This window comes from Equus quagga, chromosome 20, assembly GCF_021613505.1.
Source record: "Equus quagga isolate Etosha38 chromosome 20, UCLA_HA_Equagga_1.0, whole genome shotgun sequence".
NCBI lineage: Eukaryota > Metazoa > Chordata > Mammalia > Perissodactyla > Equidae > Equus > Equus quagga.
The window spans coordinates 7145449-7166974 of NC_060286.1; the positions used below are offsets into that span (position 1 = coordinate 7145449).

The 21526-nt window shown below is 43.5% G+C and overlaps 3 protein-coding genes across 4 annotated transcripts in view; 2 read left to right on the top strand and 1 right to left on the bottom strand.

Annotated features, from left to right (window-relative positions):
• Positions 1 to 12230, bottom strand: SIX4 (SIX homeobox 4). Of its 2 annotated transcripts, XM_046647684.1 has the most exons (4): positions 12189 to 12230; positions 11145 to 11980; positions 7704 to 8392; positions 1 to 4298 (listed from the first exon to the last, which is right to left on the bottom strand). In XM_046647684.1, the coding sequence occupies exons 1-4, from the start codon at positions 12189 to 12191 to the stop codon at positions 3502 to 3504; spliced, it is 2325 nt and encodes a 774-aa protein (XP_046503640.1). In that variant the 5' UTR covers positions 12192 to 12230; the 3' UTR covers positions 1 to 3501. The 2 variants fall into 2 exon arrangements, with proteins under 2 accessions (XP_046503640.1, XP_046503639.1); XM_046647683.1 differs by lacking the exon at positions 12189 to 12230 and having other exon boundaries at positions 11145 to 12050.
• The window catches only part of LOC124231049 (uncharacterized), a 23221-nt gene continuing 10787 nt past the window's right edge, over positions 9093 to 21526 (top strand). Inside the window, exon 1 of the mRNA XM_046647687.1 lies at positions 9093 to 11051. Coding sequence (XP_046503643.1) covers positions 9738 to 10529 — 792 coding nt within the window. The 5' untranslated portion in view covers positions 9093 to 9737 and the 3' untranslated portion in view covers positions 10530 to 11051. The remainder of the gene's footprint in view (positions 11052 to 21526) is intronic.
• MNAT1 (MNAT1 component of CDK activating kinase) overlaps positions 19291 to 21526 on the top strand; it is a 195460-nt gene continuing 193224 nt past the window's right edge. The window contains exon 1 of the mRNA XM_046647685.1: positions 19291 to 19500. Coding sequence (XP_046503641.1) covers positions 19412 to 19500 — 89 coding nt within the window. The 5' untranslated portion in view covers positions 19291 to 19411. The remainder of the gene's footprint in view (positions 19501 to 21526) is intronic.

Sequence of the window (21526 nt, forward strand, 5' to 3'; positions counted from 1 at the left end):
TGTTTAGAAAAATAAGTTCACATCATTTCAGAAAACAAATAAAACACTTAATTGTCCAGGCATAAACCCCTATTACAGTACAACATACATACTTGAGATCTCTTTGGTTGGGTAATTCAGCACAGAAATGTTCTGGGACATGCTCCATGTGCCATCACCTAACAGTGCAGTAAAGACTCTGTTATCCCACCTCATGATATACATTCTGTATATTTCCTCTTTGTGTAAGGCACAGTAAAACCATATTGAGTATATAACTGGTCTAAACATACAGTACATGCAACAAAAGAATAAAAATTTTTTGAGAACCCTGAAAGCCAAAAGAGTTACATGCTATACAATTTTGATTAATAAATGTATGGTGGTAATATTAAATTAACATGAAATGTATCAATTAGATACAAAGTAACTGTTAGACTCTATCATCTAAGTTCCAGGAAGACTTTGAAACATCTTTTGTAAAACGTAATTCTTTCCCCCTCTGTTTTCCTGAATTATTTATTTTTATGAGATGATCTGTCAAACATTGTAAAGAATGAAAAACTAATGCACACTTCTCTAACATGTAGCAGGGCAGGCTGCACACATGCCCAGTAATCCAACTTTTAACATGCAAGATGCAAGGGCATATACAAGGAGATTTAAGGTCAGTGTGCAATTTAACTACGGGTTTTTATCTATGGCTATAACATCTACCTGCCTTTCATAACACAGGAAAGGCACTGAAATGTGTACAAGTCAGTATTTTCATTACTATAAATATACATGAGCTATAAAGCAGTACAACACAGGTGCTCTTGCTTGATTGAGGAACAAATGCACCTTCTCTTTAAACAATAGACTGTCCTTTACTAGATGTAACTAAGAGCTAAATGCCAGATTCTGGCTGATAGAGTGCATAGATAGGCTCACACCAAAAATCCCACAGCCAGCAGCAGAGGTTGGGGTTTGAAGGGAGAGTTATTTACCCCTATTCTGATTCCTCTTTGGGGATCATTAGAGGATCATTTGCAGCATCTTCAAGCATTGGTTTATGTAAGAGAAATTCTGCCACACGAACTCCAAGAGTTCTGAGTCCGGCCCTTGCTACTGCAAAAAAAATTTGCAATTCTGTGCAAGGAGATCACGGGGTTTATCTTATTTCATTCACATATATATGGGCTACATACCATCTGGCCCTCATTTTACTGAAGGAATAGAAAAGAACAATAAGTTCTTTATAATGTGCATTGATTGTTACCTGGTATATTGTGTAGCTACCTGGAGTAACTGTAGGGGTATAGCTACATCATGTTGGGACTATGACTGGGTTTCCTAGGTAAGTCTTAAGTTTTGTGCTATCTTTTCTTTTTCTTAAGGGAGAAAAGAGGAAGAACTGTGAATAAAAGAGAGGCTTATATTTTTGGAAGACATATAAAACTTTTCTAGTTATATATATAACATACATAACTTTTTAAACCTTCCCATCTCACTTATTGGATGAGTATTTTTAAATAACTAACAAACTCTTGATATTTGTAGCAATCAAGTGGAAAACATCATTTTCACGTGAACTACACTATAGAACCATGTGATTAATCTCAGTCACATGATCAGTACAAACCCAAAGAAAAAACAAGCTGTCCAAGCAGTGGTGGAGCAGAAGAGAGCTCTAAAACGCCTGCCTTGGTTAAAAACGAAACAAAAAACATGTAGTTTCAGCAGTTTAGGAACATTCACTAATTCCACGGAAAATGGGATCTAAGTTCTTTGCCAAAACGATGGGAGAGGAATTCTTCACAGGGTTCTTTATCTATGCCTGCAAGTTCCATTTGTAATAACAACAAAAGTTAAATCCTCTATGGCCCTTAGTCAACATGCTTGGTGATGGGCATGCAGAGATCTTGGTGGACCCTTTGTTCTGATCACAAAGAAAGCAAGATGTGGTAACATCTTTATGTTCAACAACTTCAAGTCCTCTCTGAAGAGATCATTCTCTCACTTTGCAGAGACCAGAGACTTTACTCACTACATTAATGTATTTGCATTATTACATCTTGTGTTCAGAGTCCCGATAGAAAATATAACCACAGCTCACAACATTATCAAACAAGCCTCTTACAGAAACCCAAAGATTTACTTTTAAAGAACATGATAATATAGTGCAAACAGTCATATGTCATAATGTATCAAAATATTTAGAACTAAGATTAAAAAGGACAGAATTTTGCTCAACAGAATTTACATACACTTTGTTTACTTTAAAATGGTTGTTTTCATAGCCTACAGAATTGATGGTAGTCTATAATTATTGTTATTTTCATTGTAAGGAAAAGCATCAACAACAATTAGTTGTTCATCCATTTGCATCATAAACATTATACATAATAATAGAAGTAAAACTTAAGTTCTTTGGATTTAAAGCAATTCTGTGGTGAAATTAACCCTGTTAGATAGTAGAAAAGAGCCATCAGTGCTTCTGTTGACACTTCTGTACCTTAGTAAGAATAATAAAAAGGCCACAAGGTAAAAAGGCACATAGAATTCTATAGAAACCATATTTAAATGAATCAGAGAGTTGCTAAATAAAGAGCAAGGAGGTGAAAAAAAGTACCAAAATTCCAATATTGGGAGTTAGATTTCCTGTTTCAGTGTTATTAATATTGACCTTAATAATTCCTGATAAAAATCATTACTTTTAAAATCCTACAAAAAGTAAAACTTTGTTGGAAATAACTATGTTCACTTCCTGTTCAAACAATAAAAATAAATTAAACAGTAAGAAGACATTTTTCTTTTCAGTTCATAGTGTCTGAAGTATAAGAGAAACATTTACATCATAAATAAAATTCACTGTAATTACTCAAATCCTTGGTTGTGGAACTAATATATTTACACTCATACTGAAGTTTATTTCAGAGTTTTTAGTGGAGTTGCAAACTTTCTCAGCCACACTGAATTATAAGCAATCACATTTGGAAATGTGTAGACAAACTAAGACTTTCACAAAAATGTTGAAAAACAAATGCATATATTCAAAAAAATATACCCTTAGAATAGTGTGGAGTACCGTTTATGCTTCTTAATCTTATCAATGCCCATGGAGTAAAAGTAAACAAAAAAAATTGTATTGTTTCTAATGCTCTGTAGCAATTTTTAATTTTCTATGTTAGGTGTATACATTTTTAACTGAAAAAACTATCAAGTTCCATTTGACCTTAGAATCATAGTAAGTCAACCAAATGATACACTTTGACTTGACATACTTCATCTTGTTCTTTTGTCTCCATCTATTTAAAAGAGAACATACATGAACCAAAAGGCTGCAGTAATGCAGTTCTCCTCCTGTATATTTAACTGCGATCTTTGGGCAGATCAATCCAAAGTCTCTTGATGCATTTACTTGCAAAACTAGTGTTTCCCTTTCAATGGGAAAACGCTTTATGTCCTCAGGGCTTCATGAAAAGATTTGCCCCTTGATACCAGAAAAACAAAAACAAGAAGAAAAATGGGAAATAAAGTTTATAAGTCTTGCATATCTTCATCCAGCTGGACAGTTTGGAGCTTGGCAAGCTCTTTTTTGTCTGTTTCCAGGTCTTCACAGACAGTCTCGACCATGCCCTCTAGGACATACTTGGATTTGGAGTCCAGCATCAGTAAGTTACTTGCTGCTTTGCTCTCAGAATTTGTTAAGAAATTCTCTTTTATGTTAGCTACTGACTGCAGAACCAAACGATGTTCTCTGACAAAATCCTGGTGTACTGCTGGGGAGGGGTGACCCACCTGGTCTTCAGCCGTAGGAACGATTTCTCCAAGGGCAGCCTGGGTCATGGGGACTGACAACAGATCTTGACCAGTAATAAGGGAACAGTTCTGAAGAGTTGTATAGTTGGTGCTGCTGACAGACGTCACAGTAGGTTTGCTAGCCACAGGGGCAGACATTGGCTGGCTATCAGCAATGTCAGTGTTCAGCTCGGCAGGATTTAGGAGGGCAGGGGGAGTCAGGGAAAAATTTTGAGCTGGGGATACATTAACTAACGAGGAGGCCAGTGGATGGAGGCTACTCCCGGAGATATTTTCCGAAGACAGGTTTGCATTTACTTGTGCATTCTGATTGACGGGCATCAACTGAGAAAATACCAGGCTCCTCTCCAAGCCCTCTTGTTTAACAGACCCTACAGTTTGGCCTGAATTAGGAACAGTGTATACCACTGCACTGGGAGCAAGAGAGCTCAAGAAAACCTTTCCTTGCTGGACTGTGCTGGACTCACTTGTAAATGTGCTCCCATCTGAAGTGCTTGAATTTACTGAAATATTACCTAAAAAAAATAAAGTACAGATTACCATTGATAGAATTGATGAGGAAAGAAAAAAGTTTTTGTTTTGCACACATGATTTTTCTCAGGTTCAGCAGAATCTTCACCTTGAGCACTTACAATACAGATTCCCAGGCTCCACTCCTGAGAATCTGACTCAGTAAGTCCTAGAACAGGTGTATTTTTAACTCCTCGAATAATTCTGATGATAAAGTGGGAGTTAAAACTACTGATTTAGAAACCAAGCGTGAAAAAAAAAACCCTTTTCCAAGTTCTAATTTCAGTCCAGTTTCTAGTTCATTATTACTCACTTGATAACTCTCAATCAGTTGATAGTTACTGCTAGCTCTGCCAGTTAGAACTAGAATACACATATGCAAATAAAATGCCTTTGTTCAGGACAAGCTCAGTAAGCGACATAAAATATAAATGGAAATGGAGAAAATACCACATAAAACGAGTTGCCCTGGGGCTTAAAGTTAACCATGTCAACATGTACAGACAAGTTGTAAACTTTTACCAAACTAACCATAAAGTAATGTCAAGTCAACAAAACATTCAATACATTTTTTTTCTTTTGTTGCGCCAGTTCTGAATTTTCAGTGTTGTAATGATAGGAAGAATTAATAACAATGAATTGTGCTTTTTAAAATACAGATTAACATAAAGAACCAGAGCTAATGCGTCTCTAAAAGGTTTGTATCTTTTGAGGCTCTCATTATAATGGTCTGTAGAGACCAGAAGTAGAAAAAGAAACCTAAGTAGAAAGCTGAGATGTTCCAATCAGGTAACTCAGACAATGTAGATAAATTGGACACCCCCGGTTCCTCCCCACCCCCCAGCATTCCCAATATCAGATAAAACTCTTCTTTTGGAGTCTTTACATAGGCACAGTGAAATGATGGCAATTATCTTGCCATTGAAGGAAAGGTGGACACGGGGGAGTTTTGTGACAGAATAACTCAGACAGACTGTTCACCCTGATCTTGAATTAGTTGTCCAGTAAACTCTTTATTATTTTGAGAAAACAGCCCAAGGTTAAAGGTAATTCACCTAAAACATTTCCATTCTTGAATTATTAGAATAAATGTGATTATATTACCACTTGTATCGATAAATGTCACTGTGCTGTTTATGTCTTCCAAACATTTTTAAGCACCGTAAATGCAAAGGAATGTCTTTAAAGGAAAATGCTATATTTGATCTTTAAAAAAATTTAACCACTAGAAAGCACTCATCATGGAACTATTGGTGTTAAGAAAAACACTTCTATGTATGTTTGGGCCCTTCGCTAACATAAATGTTTGTTCCAGGCCAAACACATGAAAAAGGCTTTTATTTGAAAACGTTTGCCTTCAACTTTAAAGGTATGCTTTAAAATTCCTGCTGGCTGCTAAAGTGTAGCAAAAAATATCTAAAATAGATGTTTGTTTTGTTGTGTGTATGTTTGTGAAATTGTTTGCCAGTGTATATTCGAACAAAATGATTAGCTATTTTTTGATAGAGGCATAAACAACATAATAGATGTGACATTTTCCCCAAGTGCTATTGAACATAAAATATTTCTGAATTTGTAGAAATTATATATAGTCATAATAATTATATATAGTCAGTCACAATTTCAAAACCAACTGGAAAATAGTACAGGTGCAAAGTATAACTTTATAATGATGGTAAGAAAAATCCCTTATTTTCTCAGGTTGTAAAGTAAGTAAAAGATGTAGATATTCTGCTTTTCCATGTAAATTCCAACTATAGAAAGATATTCTACGTTGTCTAGACATTTTTAAGAAAGGCTGAATCCCCAAATGCTTTACTGAGAGCTGCAACATACAATTACCATAAAGGAACGTTGCTTCCTGGACCCATCTGGTTAAACTTATGCCTTCAACTCACCCAGACAGTCTAAGGATTGACAGCTGTGTCATTTGATCTTAGCTATTTTAACAAAAATGCTATTCTTATTCATATTAAATGTCCCCTTTTAAAAATTAGCTATTACAAAAAAGAACTCTAGGGGAAAAAAATTAACTATTAGTTTGTCATAATTTTCTACGGTAGCACTTTTCTAGGTTACATGTGAGAAAAGTATTTCTGCTTTTCTCCTCCCCCAAAGTTTATACCACGGTTTTTGCTCACATTTGTTGTCTTTAAAATGTTACCTTCTGTTTAGAAATTTCCTAAAGAGAGAAAAGGGGATAGATCCACACTAAATTATTATAAAACTAAGTACTCTGGCTTTCCTGGTGGCTTTCATATTTTTGCCCTATGTCAGATAGTGACTTAGCTTAATCTTTTCCATAATCTGAATCAATGAAGAAATAAACGCTGCAGGACTATTTGTCCTGCAATGGTTTTACTACCACTTTACCTAAAGAGAAACAAATGTACAGAACGAAACTTACTCCACAATTTTTCCCTTAATGCCTCAAACAGGCTGAAGCTGACCATAGCTGCAGACCCAAAAGAGTTGTGCATATATTGATATTTTTTTCTTTTGATAAAAACCATTGTACAGGAAGCTGATCTTTAAGGCAAACAATTAGTTACTTTGTTTTGGTAAAAATCTAGACTTAGATTTGCTTACAGGAAGGCAAACATGCATTAACATCTCCCACTTCTGAATTCGAAGGCCTATGTGATCTCCACTGCCATTCTAACCATTCCTGTTTCTATATAGAGAAAACGACACAGAGCCATCCAGACTGGCTTCAAGTCAGTGAAGAACTGGCACGTCAGCCACAGCTTTCCTGAATTTCAGACTACTTTCTTTGGTAGATCACCTTTAGTAAAGCCACAAACATATAAAATAAGGCTTACAGTTGCCTTTACAAATAAACCCACACATTTAGGGGACCAGTATACATGCAGAGCAATAGACACCCAATCATATATTCCTGATTTTCCTTTAGGTCTGTTAGTCTTAATTATAGGAGGAACACAAATCAAACACAATTGATCCAGTCGTTTTAGCTTGCTCTTCTAAAACTTTTTGGTCAAATAAATAATGCTTTGGTAAAGTGTACACATTCTTACCAATTGCTCGACTAATTTTGTGTTCTTAGCAATACTATTAATTTTTAATTTTAAAATGTCAAGCAATGGGTTATTTTGTAAGCACCAATTGACTTATCATATTTCTATAATTGTAGAACTGGCAAGACTTGTATTTTTCCATACAGTTGTTAGGAAAATGAAAGCCCATTCCTATGATGCCAGGGAACCAAGCAAGGTGGGTATTACATGGGTGTTGTGAAGAAGGAGAAACAAATCACGGCTATTCTGCAGCTGTGGCAGCCAATACGTTCCCTTAACAGTAACATCAATCTACAGCTCTCACCAAATGCGTCATTTACAGCAGCTGGCTAAAACATTCACTGGTGCATTATGGTACTAAATGACTTTTACCTTGTGAAGCTGCCACTGAAACAGGAGGCAGGTGCAGTGGAGAGAATCCAATGCTCCCGTTAAGGAACTGGCTGTTTGCTCCGGAATTGGGGATCTGGACAATGCCATACTGGTTAATCTGCACGGGTGTAGTAAAAGTCACTACAGAGCCTCCGTCCTGGGAAGCCACTGTTTGAATGCCTTCTCTTTTTACCTCAGTGCTGGGTATCAGCCCTGGGAAGGACACAGGGGCACTGGGGCTGTAGGAGGTGGTGGCTGCTGAGTTAGCTGAAGAACTCTGGAGGACTTTGAACTCCTTCACATCCTGGGAGGTAGACCCCAGTATGTCAGTCATGGATATACCATTGCTCACAATGTTGGATGCCATTTTTGGTGGGTTCAATGACACTGTCTGTGTATTTCCCACATTCAATCCATTAAGGATAACTCCATTGGGTCCCTGAATGAAAGAATTACCATTAAGGAAGACAGGTGAAGTACTTGCAGGTACCAAGCTTCCATTCAACAAAACTCCAGAAGAGCTTAATGATATCTTAGCATTTCCAATTTGTTGCATATAAACTGGCTCCATGTGACTGGAAAGGCTGAGGCTGGTGACACCATCGGAAGAACCGGAGAGTGGATGAGGAGACAAATCCTCATGGCCCTTGCTGGATTCATCTTCAGTGCTGGGATTGCCATCTGACTCACTGTATAAAGAGGGAAATCAACAGTCAGGTCAGGGGGATGACATTCTACACAGTGCCATTTGTTTGGAAAACCAGCCTCTAACCCCACTAAGGGCAGTATTTAAGGAAAGCACAGCAGGAAGTCTTCTAGTCCTATTTAAGCTATGAGGCCCTTCAGCAGATTCTGACGGGAGAGAGAATCTGGGAAGCGGAACTCTCGTATCCCGATAATTTTTACTACTAACAAATTCAGGGCAAGTCCAGAGATCTGAGAGACGTAAACTCAGCTAATAGGACTTACAGGAGAACTGTATATATGTTTTTATAACTTTGAAGTTATTTCCTTACTGTTAAATATGCTGCTGCCTGTAGCATAGACAAAAACTCATTAAATGAGGTGGTCAGTCTTTCATGTTTAGGAACGCCTCTCCTCCCCTCTAACCAATTCAGATTAGTGTGATTTTGGAGGTAAATGAAACTGCCAAAGGAGCAGGAGGTGGGAGGTCTTCAGTTTTCTTTGCCAGTTAGTTAAGAGATCATTTTCTCACCTGCTCCCAAACTTCTACTCCACCAGCCTGACAACTCTCTCATTCAACAAAGTGGCTGTCCTTGATGTAGGAAAGGCACTTTCAACCCAAGAACTGTTATGTGCAGTCGCCTTTGAATCCAAAGGAAGCCATAGGGGCCTATTTAACACACACCATCCAGTGCCCTGGGGAGGTGGGAGGGAAAGGGTGGGGGTCACTCAGCGGCCTTGTAACTGTCGGGCTCCTTCCCCAGCACCCTCGGTCCTTCCGCTGGCCTGCGTTCCTCAGCTCGCGGACTCAGGGGGAAACACCAAATCCGGGGAGGAGCAGTGGTGGGGGTTTCCCATTTGGTCTGGGGCCGGGCAGGGAGAAAGGGGAGTAGGACAGAGGCAGTTTGGAAGCGCGGCGGGACTCGGCCCAGAAGAGGATCCGACATCCCCGCAGTGCCCGGCGGTCCGACTGCTTTCATGCCGAGGGGAGGGGATTACCCGGGCTTTGGGCTGCAGGGCCAGGAGCGCAGAAAGCACTTTGATTTACGAGCTGAGGCTGAACCGCCGTCGCCGTCTGCGAGGGTGACTCACCGGGGGTGCGGGTGGGAGGTAGATCCGGAGAGGGGCCTAGACCAGGCAACTGGGCTGGGGGCGGGGGGTGTGGAGTCGAGGGAGGAGAAGCAGGCAGAGTGTGGCGAGGGAGCCCCGGGGGACGCGCCTGGCTGAGGAGCGGAGGCTGCAGGGCAGCTGGCCTGCGCGCCGCGCCCACTCCCCACTCTGCCCCGCGGATTCCGTCCGGGCTCCGAGCGACGGGATCGGCGGCCACAAGCGGGCGCGGGGGCAGGTGGCATGGCGTTACCAATGCGCCCCCTCTGGGTGTCCCCGCAAGTCAGCGGGAGGGTGCAGGCAGGTCGCAGGGCGCGTCTGTTTTGGTTACCGCGGGGCCCGGCTCTGGCACAGCTCTTCCCTCGCTGTTCTGGGCGAGGCACGCCGGAGCCGTCGGGCCCCAGCAGGAGCGCAGGGGCAGGAGCGGCAGGGGCGGGCCACAGCCGGCTCTGGAATGTGCCCAGCGATCACCTTCACTGGCCCGGGCGGGCTCCCCAGCTCCCAGATTCCTTCCCTGAGCAGAACCTTCGAGCTGGTTTCGGATTCTTTCTCTCCTATCCCCGCGGGGCAGGAGACACCATCTCTTTAGGCGACCTTCTCCTTACTTTACTTTGCCCAACAATACACACAGACACACACACAGCCCAGGTGTCTGACGCGGGAGGACGCACAAAAGAGGTGGAGAAAAAACGATATTTTCGACCAGTTGGGGAAATAAACCTGCCAGTCAAAAAGTTCAGACCCGCCAGGGTGGGCGCTCCAGGAGATGCGGAGTTGATAGCGTCATCACTCCTTTCCTGCTGTCCGCCTTCTGCCAGCCTGTGTCCCTCCCCCTCGCCTCCCCCCGGTACCCGGAGGGAGCCACGCCGTGTTCGGGGGCCGAGGAAGCAGCCCTCCAGCCCCGTTACCCCAGCCGCGCTGAAATCCGACCCGAAGGAGTTCAGAATCAGGTTTCAAAACACGGCAGAGCCGAGCCGCACCAACACCCCACGTTGCCGCGGCCGCGCAGGGACGCACAGCGGGCACGGTGAATGATTAACTCTGTCATATAAAACCTCGACGTCCCCGGACCCCCTTCTGCGCCACCCGCCCCCACCAACACTCTCCTCCCTCCAGAGCGGCCAGGGCGACCTCCTGCGCGGGCCCCGGGGCAGCCGAACCCTGCGGGTCGGGCAGCGCGTGCGCGCCCGGGCCGGTGGGACCCCGCGGCGCTGCAGCCCCCGGCCGGCGCTGGCACCCTCCGCCGGCCTCGGGCGGCAGCGAGAGCGGCCTTCCCGGCGCCTCTGCACGCTCCTTCAACCCGCCAGAACCCGGGAGAGAGTGGCAGCTTCAAAGCCAGCGGGATGGGGGTGGGAAACCGGGCAGCAGTGACCAGCCGAGGTGGGGGCGGGGACTGAGACCAGGGCGGGCGACGAGAAACTTCTGGGGGGAGGAGGGGGAGGGTAAGGAGGCAGGCTCCCCCGCCCCTCACCACTGCTGCCCCCCACCCCCACCCCGACCGGGGAGAGAGGTGGGGGGCGGGGAGAGGTGGGCAGCCGGACCAGGCTGGTGGGGAAGGTAAGCGCCATGTTTGCGAGCACTTGGAGGAAAAGAAAGCTGGGAAGGGGGTGGGGGAGAGGAAGGGGGAGGAGGAGGAAAGTTGGCGCTCACCTTTTGGACTGGGTCTCCGAGGGGTTCCGATCGCGCTGCCGGCGGTTCTTGAACCAGTTGCTGACCTGGGTGAGGGAGAGGCCGGTGATCTTGGCCAGGTGCCGCTTCTCGGCGGGCGAAGGGTAGCGATTTTGCTTGTAGAGCTCCTTGAGCGCGTTGCGCGACTTCTCCTTGAAACAATACACCGTCTCCTCGCCGTCCCAGATGGTGCGGGGCAGGGGGAATTTCCTGCGCAGCCTGTACTTGTCCACGGCGCCCAGCGGCCGGCCGCGGGCGCGCTCGGCCTCGGTGTAGCGCGCCTTGTACCAGAGCTGCTGCAGCAGCGGGTGGTTGGCCGACTCGAAGCTGTGGCTCTCGAGGATGCTGTAGAGCTCGGGGTAGATGCCCTGGTGGAAGGCCACCAGCGCCCGCGCCTTCAGCAGGCTCTCGTTGCCACGTAGCAGGTCGCTCTGGGGCAGGGACCACAGGAACCTGGCCAGGCGGTCCAGGTTACCCCCCTGCTGCAGCGCCTCGCAGACGCAGGCGACATGGTCGGGCGAGAAGGCCAGTGGGGTCTGCGCGGCGGCGGCGGCCGCGGCATGGTGGTGCCTGCCCAGAAGTTCCGAGTGGAGTTGTACCTGATCCGCCGTCGCTCCGGCCGCCGCCGCCACCACCCCTTCCTCTCGGCTCACCCTGGCGGCGGCGGCCGCGGCGTCCCCCGGCTCCAGGGGGAAAGGGGCTGGAGCCGGGGGGCTCAGCCCCGCCGCCGCGCCCCCCGCCACTTCTCGGGGCGCCTCCTGCCCTTCCGAGGCGCTTTCCATCCCATTCTCCTGCTTGATGTCCGCCGCACTTGCAATCTGCCCGGTGGGGGAGGAAGAGGACATTTTTTGTTGTTTATTTTCCTCCCTCCCTCACTCCCTCGCACTCTTTTCCTCTTTCTTTCCCCCTCTGTTACTCCTCCTTCTTCGTCTCCCTCCCCCCTCCCCCCCTCCGGAAAGCCCACTCCCTCCCTCCTGGTTTCGGCTGGATCTGGCCGATCAGGTTTCCCCCCGGCCACGCAGTCACCATTAAGATAGCTGCTAGAGCAAAGTAGTGTAAAAGGATAGCTGCTTTCTGCCGTTCCCCCAACGTGACTCCTCGGGTTGCTGCATACTATATGGCACTGGCGGCCCGGCCGGCCCGGCCGCGCCACCTCATTGGCTATTTCGCGTTCAGAGGGAGGAGGAGACACCGTTTCTATCCCTGTCGATCACCCGCCTCCCACTCCACCCCTTGCCGTTCCCTCTCCCCCTGACCCCCAGGCACCTATACCTGAAGGAAAACACCGACATTCTTTTCAGGCCGTGCTCCTAGGCGGGAAATTACCCAGGGTGGCCTGAAAACTGGACAACAGACTCTTTCAAAGAGAGTCCGTGCATTCCAGAGGGAATATTAATTGTGTGGCCTTAAGGTCTGGATGCTAAACTCTTAACAAAGAATCCACCCTCAGCATCCAGATGACGAAATTTCAAAGACAATTCAGAAGGTTCCTGATATCTCCCCCTTTGCCCCCCTTTCCAATGTCTTTATCAAGGATTTTGAATTGAAAAGGGTCAAGAACGGAATGGCACTAGGGAATGTTCTAAGGGGGAAGCATTTACAGTAAATTAAAATTCCAAAGGGAGAAAAATGCTTGAAAACCTTAAAATGAGCAGCATAAACAGCTCACTGAGAAGACAGACACAAGAAGCCTTCAAAACGCCTGTTTAACCTGAAGTCACCAGGAGGGCTGGCAGCCTGCGTTGAAAATGATGCCACTAAGCATATGGAATATATAACCATAGGTTTACCCCGGGTGAGTAGGGCAGAAGAGATCTAAGCTTTAGATTACAAGAACAGTATGGAAATTTAAGTCTTCTATATGGTCATTTTTTTATGTAAGTGTATGAATAGTTCTTTGGAGATGATATTCTTTGTCGAAACACCATCTCCATGTACAAGTGTCTTGGAAGAGTTCACTGCAGGATGGACAGCCCTTCCCACAGCATAGACAGAGAGAAGACTGCCCTTTGGTTTGAGGTGAAGTGCCTGGGGGTGGAGTCTGCTGCTGTTGGCAGTTTTCTCTTTTTCCTTGTGGTTTGCATGAGGTCTTAACTCAAAAGAGGATGAACCCGTCTCGTCTCCGCCTGCTGCTGCTCTTTCTTAAAATCCAACATTTGAATGACATCATCCTGACCTTTACTTCTGGTGGCCTTGTATTGTTTCTGCTTCCCAATTACCCACAACTGCCTACTTCAGCATATTATAAAGCAGCTGTTTAGGTCACCTGCCCTCACGATCAGCTTAGTGAGGTTTTCTTTTTCGTGGACAGGCTGCATTTTATTGCTGGTCAACCAAGATGTCATTTGATTTGGGACTTAACTTGCTTTTGTACTACCCTATTGAAACCAGCACTGACGACTCTTTTTTTTTACAATTAATAATCTTTGAAAAGACCTTGTGTTTTCCACCTTATTGGAAATGCCTAGTTAGGTATTGAGCTTTAGGACAATATTTGAGAGTCATAACTTCCTTGAATTTTTAAAAATATGCTTTTAATTTTAGAATAATTTTGACTTACAAATAAGTCACAGAAAGAGTACAGAGAGTTCCCAACTGCTCTTTACCTAGTTTTACCTAATGTTAACATCTGACATTATAAAGATACATTTGTGCAAACAAGTTAGCATTGGTGCAGTATTATTAGCTAAACTCTATAGACTTTATTTGGACTCACCAGTTTTTCCACTAATGTGTGTCCTTTCTTCCGTGATCCAATCCAGGATATCACATTGCATTTAGTTCCTTGAATTTTTAAGCTTTTTATCAGAGCAAAGTGGACAGGAAGTAGCGGGGTTTAGTAGAAAGGATGTGGATTTGGGGATCAGACATAGGTTTAATCCTAGCTCTGCTGTTTATTAGCCAGTTGACTATAAAAAGTGGACAGGATTGTTGTGAGGATTGAATGAGATAAGATGTGCCAAAAAGCACCTGACACATAATTAATCTTTGTTAAATGTTTATCATCTTCCTCCTAATAGTGCAAAGTGGGAAACTTTTCAGTTGTATATACCTAATGAAAATTCATTTGGCATATGATGGGGCTATCCAAGTTCAGGTCATAGGAGTCTTCTTCAGGCTTATTATCAATCAAATTTAGTGCATTGACTTGGAAAACCATGTATTGGATTTCAGCATGTCTTCTGTATATTTCCCTTCAGAGCACCAAGTTCAACAGATTATATCGAAGCAGCAGTGGCTTTTTATGATATCTCTAGCCTGTAGCTACACTGGTGTTCTATAGCTCCAGGATGAGATTCCTGTAGGACCAGAAATGAAATCCAACACCAGACTCCGGATTCCTTTAGCAGGCTGTACCTCGCTCCTTCTGGCAGCAGTTCAAAGAGGACTAGAAGTCCTCGTTCAAACATGGTCAGCTACATTGGAATGGAACACCAGACTTGAGGGTGTGTGGAATTAATCTCAGACCAATAGTTTTGCCAAATGATTTGTAAAATTGGTGAATACCTGCTTCTTCTTCCTATGTCTGCCATGCTCTGAACACTGAGTCAGCTGTGCTGATATGCAGTTTAAGGTTGTGTTGCGATTTGAGAAAACAGAGTTGATGCTGGATTTGTGTGAGAGTGAAAACTGAGCTGCTTGTTTCTGTATCTTTTCCTTCCTGCCTGAACATAGTGATGGGAGTGTATGGAACTCTTTTACCATTTTACTGTATTGAAGAAAATCTGCTTCAGCACAAAATGTTATACTTTGCTTGAATATATTTAATGGTGTTGCTACCGAGAATGGAGATTTCCTTTTTGAAGGCTGACTAGCTGTCTAAAACACAGAGGGAAGGCCATGTAATTGTATCTTGGTGGGTTCTTTCTATTTCAGAAAGCTTATATACTGGTACTATTAAGGAAGTTGAGTTCTAAAGTAATCTCCCAGGTTGAGGAGGTGTTCCCTTGTTATTTACGGACCAATGGTTGATGATAGGTAGTCAACATTTCTGAAGGATCATTCATTTCCAAACATTTATTGAGTCCTGATTAAGTACAGAGTATTCCATTAGGTACTGAAGGATAGAAAGATGAATATATTGGGGTCTCTGACCCTGAGGAGCTTAAAATGTGGTGGGGGAGATAAGACATATTCACAAGTAAATACAACATGGAGTATGAGAATAGCGAGGATAAAGAGACTAATTTTGAGATGAGGAGAACAATGGGGGGTGGATTTTTAGCTGGGCCTTTAAGGACAAGAATTTTAAGAGGACAAGGATAGAGTTTATTAGAGGCAGAGGGAACAAAATGAGTAAAGCATGGAGCCATGAAGGTGTGTGGTATATTTCTGAATATATCGAGTAATTCAGTGTGTCTGGAGTGTGGGCGTTATGTAGGTATGTCGTGGGAGATTAACTTAAAAGGCATGTTGGGGACAAATTATGAAGGACTTTGAATGAAATGCTCTGTTTGCTGTGGTGTGGTAGACACAGTGGTCCCTGTACCGTGGCTTTATCTGTGTGTAATAATCATGGCCGCAGTCAGTTGGTCCAGGGATGGGCAATTACCACAAACCAAAACAATCAGAATTCTTTTCTGGGGTTTTTCTTTGTTTTTTTTTTTTTTTTGAGGAAGATTAGCTCTGAGCTAACATCTGCTGCCAATCCTCCTCTTTTTGCTGAGGAAGATTGCTCTGAGCTAACATCCATGCCCAACTTCCTCTATTTTATATGTGGGACGCCGGCCACAGCATGGCTTGACGAGTGGTGTATAGGTCTGCACTCGGTATCTGGGCCGGCGCACGCCTGACCACCGAAGCTGAATGTGTGAACTTGACCTCTGCACCACCGGACCGGCTTTTCTGGGGTTTTTCAAACTTGCAGAAAGAGGTAAGAGTGGTAGAAGAAGCCTTAGATGTAATGCTTGGGAGTTCTCAGTGATGAGGCTATCTGTTCGGGGAGGACGCTGATGAGCAGCAGGTGTGAGGGAAGGCGACCCAATGAGTGAGTCTCATGGGTGACAGTGGAGGGAAGAGATCCGAGCAGAGACTGAGCGAACCAGAACCATCAGGTTCTGGTCGTCTCCAAGGTGTAGCAGCATTCTTGCTTTTTTGCAGTGATATGAATTTCCCCAGGAGACAGAAACCGCACTTGAACTGGCCTAGATGTAAAGATGAATTTATTGGATCATGATACCAAACAATGTGAAGAACAGGAATGCAGCTGGTTGGACTTGAAGACCTCTTGTCCCATTTCACTCCCCTCTGCCTCTCATCAAGTTGGTTTTAGTCTTTAAAAGGGGTCTTTCCCCAGAACCTTGACACATGGCTCCCAGTAGTTCCCAGCTTACATTTTCTAGCTTCATTAAAGAGGCTCTGCTGCTTTTCCCTTACTGCCAATTTGAAAAATTCTAGAGAAGATCTCTGATTGGTCCAGTAAGGGTTGGACGTCAACCCCTAGGCGAGAGGGCCAGCATTGTGATTGGCAGGCCCATTAGAACCGTAGGCCTGTGGGGCAGGAGCTGTTTTCCATAAGAAGGGGGAGGGATGCTCTCCTTCCTCAAGGGACAAAACAGTAAATCTTCCCTGCGGATGAGGAAAGCCCAGCCTGGGTCCATAGCCTTGGGGCTGGAAAGGAGGGTCTGCATTTGAGAAACACTGCCCCAGGGAAGTAGAATCTGCTGTTAACTCAGATGGGAATGAGGAGATTTGGGAAGAGAAATAATGGGCTCAATTGGTCCACTGTTGGGATGCAGCTGTCTTCAGAAATGTAGGAAATTTGATATTTCGGTGGTTTTTACAAAGGCTAAGGTTCCATTTGAATTAGAAGTCTGGTGCTGTCAGTGCTTTCCTCCTCAAAGCTTTCTGACCGTGGTATGTTAGTGAACCCCACCAATAATAATGGTGTACATGTCAGAGTTTCTATTGTGGATGAAGCATTGTAGTGGGGCCTCTATATATGCCCATGTTATGTAATTTAATCTTTACAACAACCCTGTGAAGTGTATTATCCGGAGGAAGGAAGCTGAGGTAAGGGAGGCTAAGACATTTGGCTCAAAAACAGGTCTGTCTGATTTAAAAGGCCAGGTTCTTCCTATTACATTACACTGCCTCTGAGAGGCTACTACTGCTAATAATACTCATACTACTGTTAATAATGGCTGACAGTTATTGAGCTCATACTCTGTGCTAGGTACTGTGTTAAGCACTTTAAATGAAATATCTCATTTAATCTTTACCAATATTATCCTTAACGTATAGTTGGGAAAACTGAGGCCGGAGGTCATGTAGCTAGTAAATGATGAAGCCAGCACTTGAATCCAGCTCTCTTGGTGCCAGCGGCCAAATCTATAAGTGATATTTTCTACCGCCTCTCGCTCTATCAGGGCTTATCGGATAGAGTTCCAAATCAGCTGTTGTTACTATGCATCTCTGATAGTAGTTTCCAACCTAAGAAAAGGATAAAGCCGGTAGCAGTGTTTCCTTTCACAATCTTCAGTGCTTTCTTTGCCTTGATCTCAAGGTTTGGAAGAAGGGCAAAGCAATTCACTTCACAAAGTGGTTGGAGTCTCCTTTTCAAAGACATGTTTAAAAGTGTCCTGGTGGTAATAATAATGCCAAGTTAATGGATGACTTCTCAATGTAGTATTGGCTAAAAATTTTATTTTCTCACTGACCACATTCATTCTTTCATCAAAAGTTTCTTGTTCTGTTAAAATATAAAGATCCTAAAAGTTGCCTTTATTGTTAGAGAGCTTCTCTGTGAGTCATGGGACTGGTTTGGAAGGGTCGCTTTCAGTAAGTCTCCAGGTCATCACAGCATTTGGTGTTGCCTGTTTTAGTAAATTTACGTTTGGTTAGCTCCTGTAATGAACAATATTATGATCAAGAAGATGACATTAATTATTTATTAGGTGACTCCCTGATGTCTATATACTAATATAAGGTCGTGCACTGTTGTAGTCTGCTTTGGTCTGCTGGTTCTCAGATGTGGTATCCAGCTGTTTGTCAGGTTCCCTCTGTGTAACCCATGGAAATCCCAACTGTATTTCCACACTGTGGGTTGCCCACTGTTCACTGTTTAAAAAAGCGGGGAGCTGGAATGTTCTTTTTTTATGTTTTTTATCGAAAAGAGCAAAAGTGCTATAAAAACTTAAAATTACTAAGAGTGTATACAGCTGGTATCCATTGGATGGCTTAATTAGAAGAACTTTGCATGCCCACTTCTGATGGAGTTTGGGTCAGATTACAAGATAATGCTTGGCATAAAAAATTTTCACATTACACCACTTTGATGGTCATCCATTCATTCTTCATTTACTTATTCAATAAGTATCAACAAATCCTGGCTATGGAGATGAATAAGATGTATCCCTTACAGTGGGAGTTTGTCTAATAGAGCTGGTTACAGACTTCACTTTGCAGCCTTGATAAATGTAGTGAATGTGGCTTACAATTTCCAAAGAGATTCAGGCTCTCAGATCTTAGAATTGCTGAAACAAAATGTATATTCTTGTGTGATTCTCCAGTATTTGGGGAAATAAATATTGTCTTTAATGGGGAGTAGTAAGAGGTATTAGGGCCAGGGGACACTATTGAGCACACTTGACAGTCTTGAAGAAAGCGAGCAGATGCCAGATATTATTTATAAAAATATTCTGACATTCAGTGAGAATCTGTAATATTTAGAGTTGTTTGCAGACTCTCATTCTAGATAACTTTTCCAAACTTTATATCTGCGAATGCATAGTGTTTTCTGTGCTTGCATGACTGCACAATTATAAAGGAGAAGTATAAAGCACAGGCTATCAAAGTGTTCAAAAGAAAATACTAGTCTGAATTATCGAATATGTACAAAGGCCGTAAATGTTTGAAACCATGGGAATGTTTCCAGACAGAACAAGATGGAATCTATGTTCCTAATTGTGACACAGTTACTTGAAAAGTACAGCTAGGAGCCTAGAGTTGAGGCTTTGTGTACAGTTTCCCTTTGTAAAAGCCCTCCCCCGAAATCCAACGTATAGCGCCCGCCTACAGAAGCTAAAACCGAGTCCCCGCGGCGAGACCGGAAAACTCGCTGCCGGAACGTTTGTGCTGCAGTGCCTCGTCCCCCGGCCGGTGCTCATTCACAAAGGGACCGGCCCAGCCAAGTGCCTGTTGGTAGGAACTTGCTTGGCGTCGGTTCTGAGAGGGCTTGGAGTGGCTGCGGTTGCTGCTGCGGCTGCAGCGAGCCTCAGAGAGAGTTCCTAGGACAGAGAGAAGGCGCCATGGACGATCAGGGCTGCCCCCGGTGTAAGACCACCAAATACCGGAACCCCTCCTTGAAGCTGATGGTGAATGTGTGCGGACACACTCTGTGAGTCGGGAGGCTGGGTTCATGGGGGTGAGACGCGCAGGGTGGAGGAGAGGGCCGGGACATACTTGGCCTCGGCCCGGGGCAGAAAAGCGCGTCGTTGGTTTCGACACTGGGGAGGAAAATGGGACAGGGTAAGGTTGTTTCTGTAAACGGACTGTGGCCGCTCTGGCCTGCTTCGGACTCCTGGTTCCCAGATGTGGTACCCAGCAGTTTGTCAGGTTTCCTCCTCCGTAGCTGATGAAAATCTCGGCTGTCTTTCCAGGCTGTCTTGTCAGCTGGGGTCCAGACGTGTCGCTGGTTAAAAGCGTGGGGGATCGGAGTGTTTAATTTCACGCGAAATATTTTTATTAAAAAGAACGAGAAGTGCTATGAAAACAAATTACTCGAGTATATACTGCTGCTGTTTATTGTATGAATTAATTTGAAAACGCCATCTATATGCCCACTTGTTCTGATTGAGTTTGGTTAGATTCTCATCACTAAAAGGGAGAAATCCAGACTCTAGGCAGTTAATTTTGGAGATATAATAATGGCTGGCATTTATCGAGAGCACATTATGTGCCAGGCACTGTTCTAAGGGACTTACCATGAATTCTCTCTCTTCATTCTCACAACGGTCCCAGGAAGTAGGACCTAGTATCATTCCCATTTCACAGGGAAGGAAACCGAGACTGCGTAGTCGCTTATTAAGTGGGCCCTGCTAGAATTGGAACACAGGATGTCTGAGTCGGGAACGTCCATTTTGGGGGGGGGAGGGGAAAGAGGGCAGTTGAGTTTGTGTATTTTGAAGAATAAGTGCAGAAATTGGTCCTAGTTTTTCTTGCCACATTTTTATGGTCAGATGTGGTTCACTGAGGGTGGTTCTATACAGCACTTTGGATGTAAGGTGCTATATTGTGGTGAGCATGTATTATATTCCTGTAGTTTCTCTGGGGTTTCTTAGAGAGACAAAATGATGGATGATCTACAGTATGGTAGAAAAGGTCTTTGGAAAAGCGTAAATTTTATGATTAGTTGTAGTTATAATGATTATAATGGAATTTATTTAACTTACTTTATTTTTCCTTGCTTTATCCAGCAAAGGAAATACAGTAGAGCTGTGATTGAATGGTTTAAGATTAGGAATAAGGTAAAAGTAATCAAGTAGAATACATGGAAAAGGGAAGTGAGCCAAACATTGTATATAGACTCTTAGGTTTTTAGAGAGATTTTGTTCACTTTCTCTTCATTTTCCTGTATCAGGTTGTTACAGTTGGTGCTCAGGGAAAGGAAATTTGCTTTTTTGGAAGGATATTAGATGTAATTTACTGGAAGAGATTACTAGAAATTTCTGCCTAGTAGAAATTAGCCAGTCAGGGAAGATTATATGATTTCAGTAGAATAAATGGTATTTTTATTAGGCAATTATAAAATACTTATTTTTAAATAGAAATTGCTTTTGTTGTATCTTCAGTCCTTTTTGTTTTCTCATAAGAGTTAAGAATTGTTTAAATCATTCTGGTATTGCATTTATTTTGGTTTATTTGCTAACCTGTTAGATATAGACAACATTTTATAGTCCTTTTTTGACTTGAAATATGAAGAAAACGGATAATAAACTATAGGGTATTGGCTAAGAGAACACATTTCTGGTTTTGAATTCTTTACACTTTTAGGCTCTGTAGCTTTGGGCAAATGACTAACTGCTTGTGCCGCGTCTTTCTTATCTGTGCAGTAGAGGTAGCAGTGCTCTGTGTTACAGTGTTTGAGGAGTAAATGCAGTCTGTAAAATATTTGGAGTTGTTTAGTAGAGTTTTTGTCACAGTATTTGTTCAGTATATATTAGCTATCATATTATCATTATTTGTGGATGGTATGGGTGCTAAGCAAAAATGAGATTAAGACAGGATTTATTTGGCTTGCTATAAAAGACTTGCACAATAATGATTATCTTTAAGTGACTTCAAGAGACCATAAGATGTGAAAATAGAGCTTTAATTATGGTGACTCTATTGTAATTTTCTTAATATGAACTCGTTATCATGTT

Excerpts from the sequence above, each read along its gene's own strand:
- SIX4 (XM_046647683.1), bottom strand. The coding sequence starts at position 12,007 with ATGTCCTCTTCCTCCCCCACCGGGCAGATTGCAAGTGCGGCGGACATC. Across the intron at positions 8,393-11,144 it reads TCGGAGACCCAGTCCAAAAG|TGAGTCAGATGGCAATCCCA; the intron begins GTGAGCGCCAAC and ends CTCTTTATACAG. Across the intron at positions 4,299-7,703 it reads TTCAGTGGCAGCTTCACAAG|GTAATATTTCAGTAAATTCA; the intron begins GTAAAAGTCATT and ends TATTTTTTTTAG.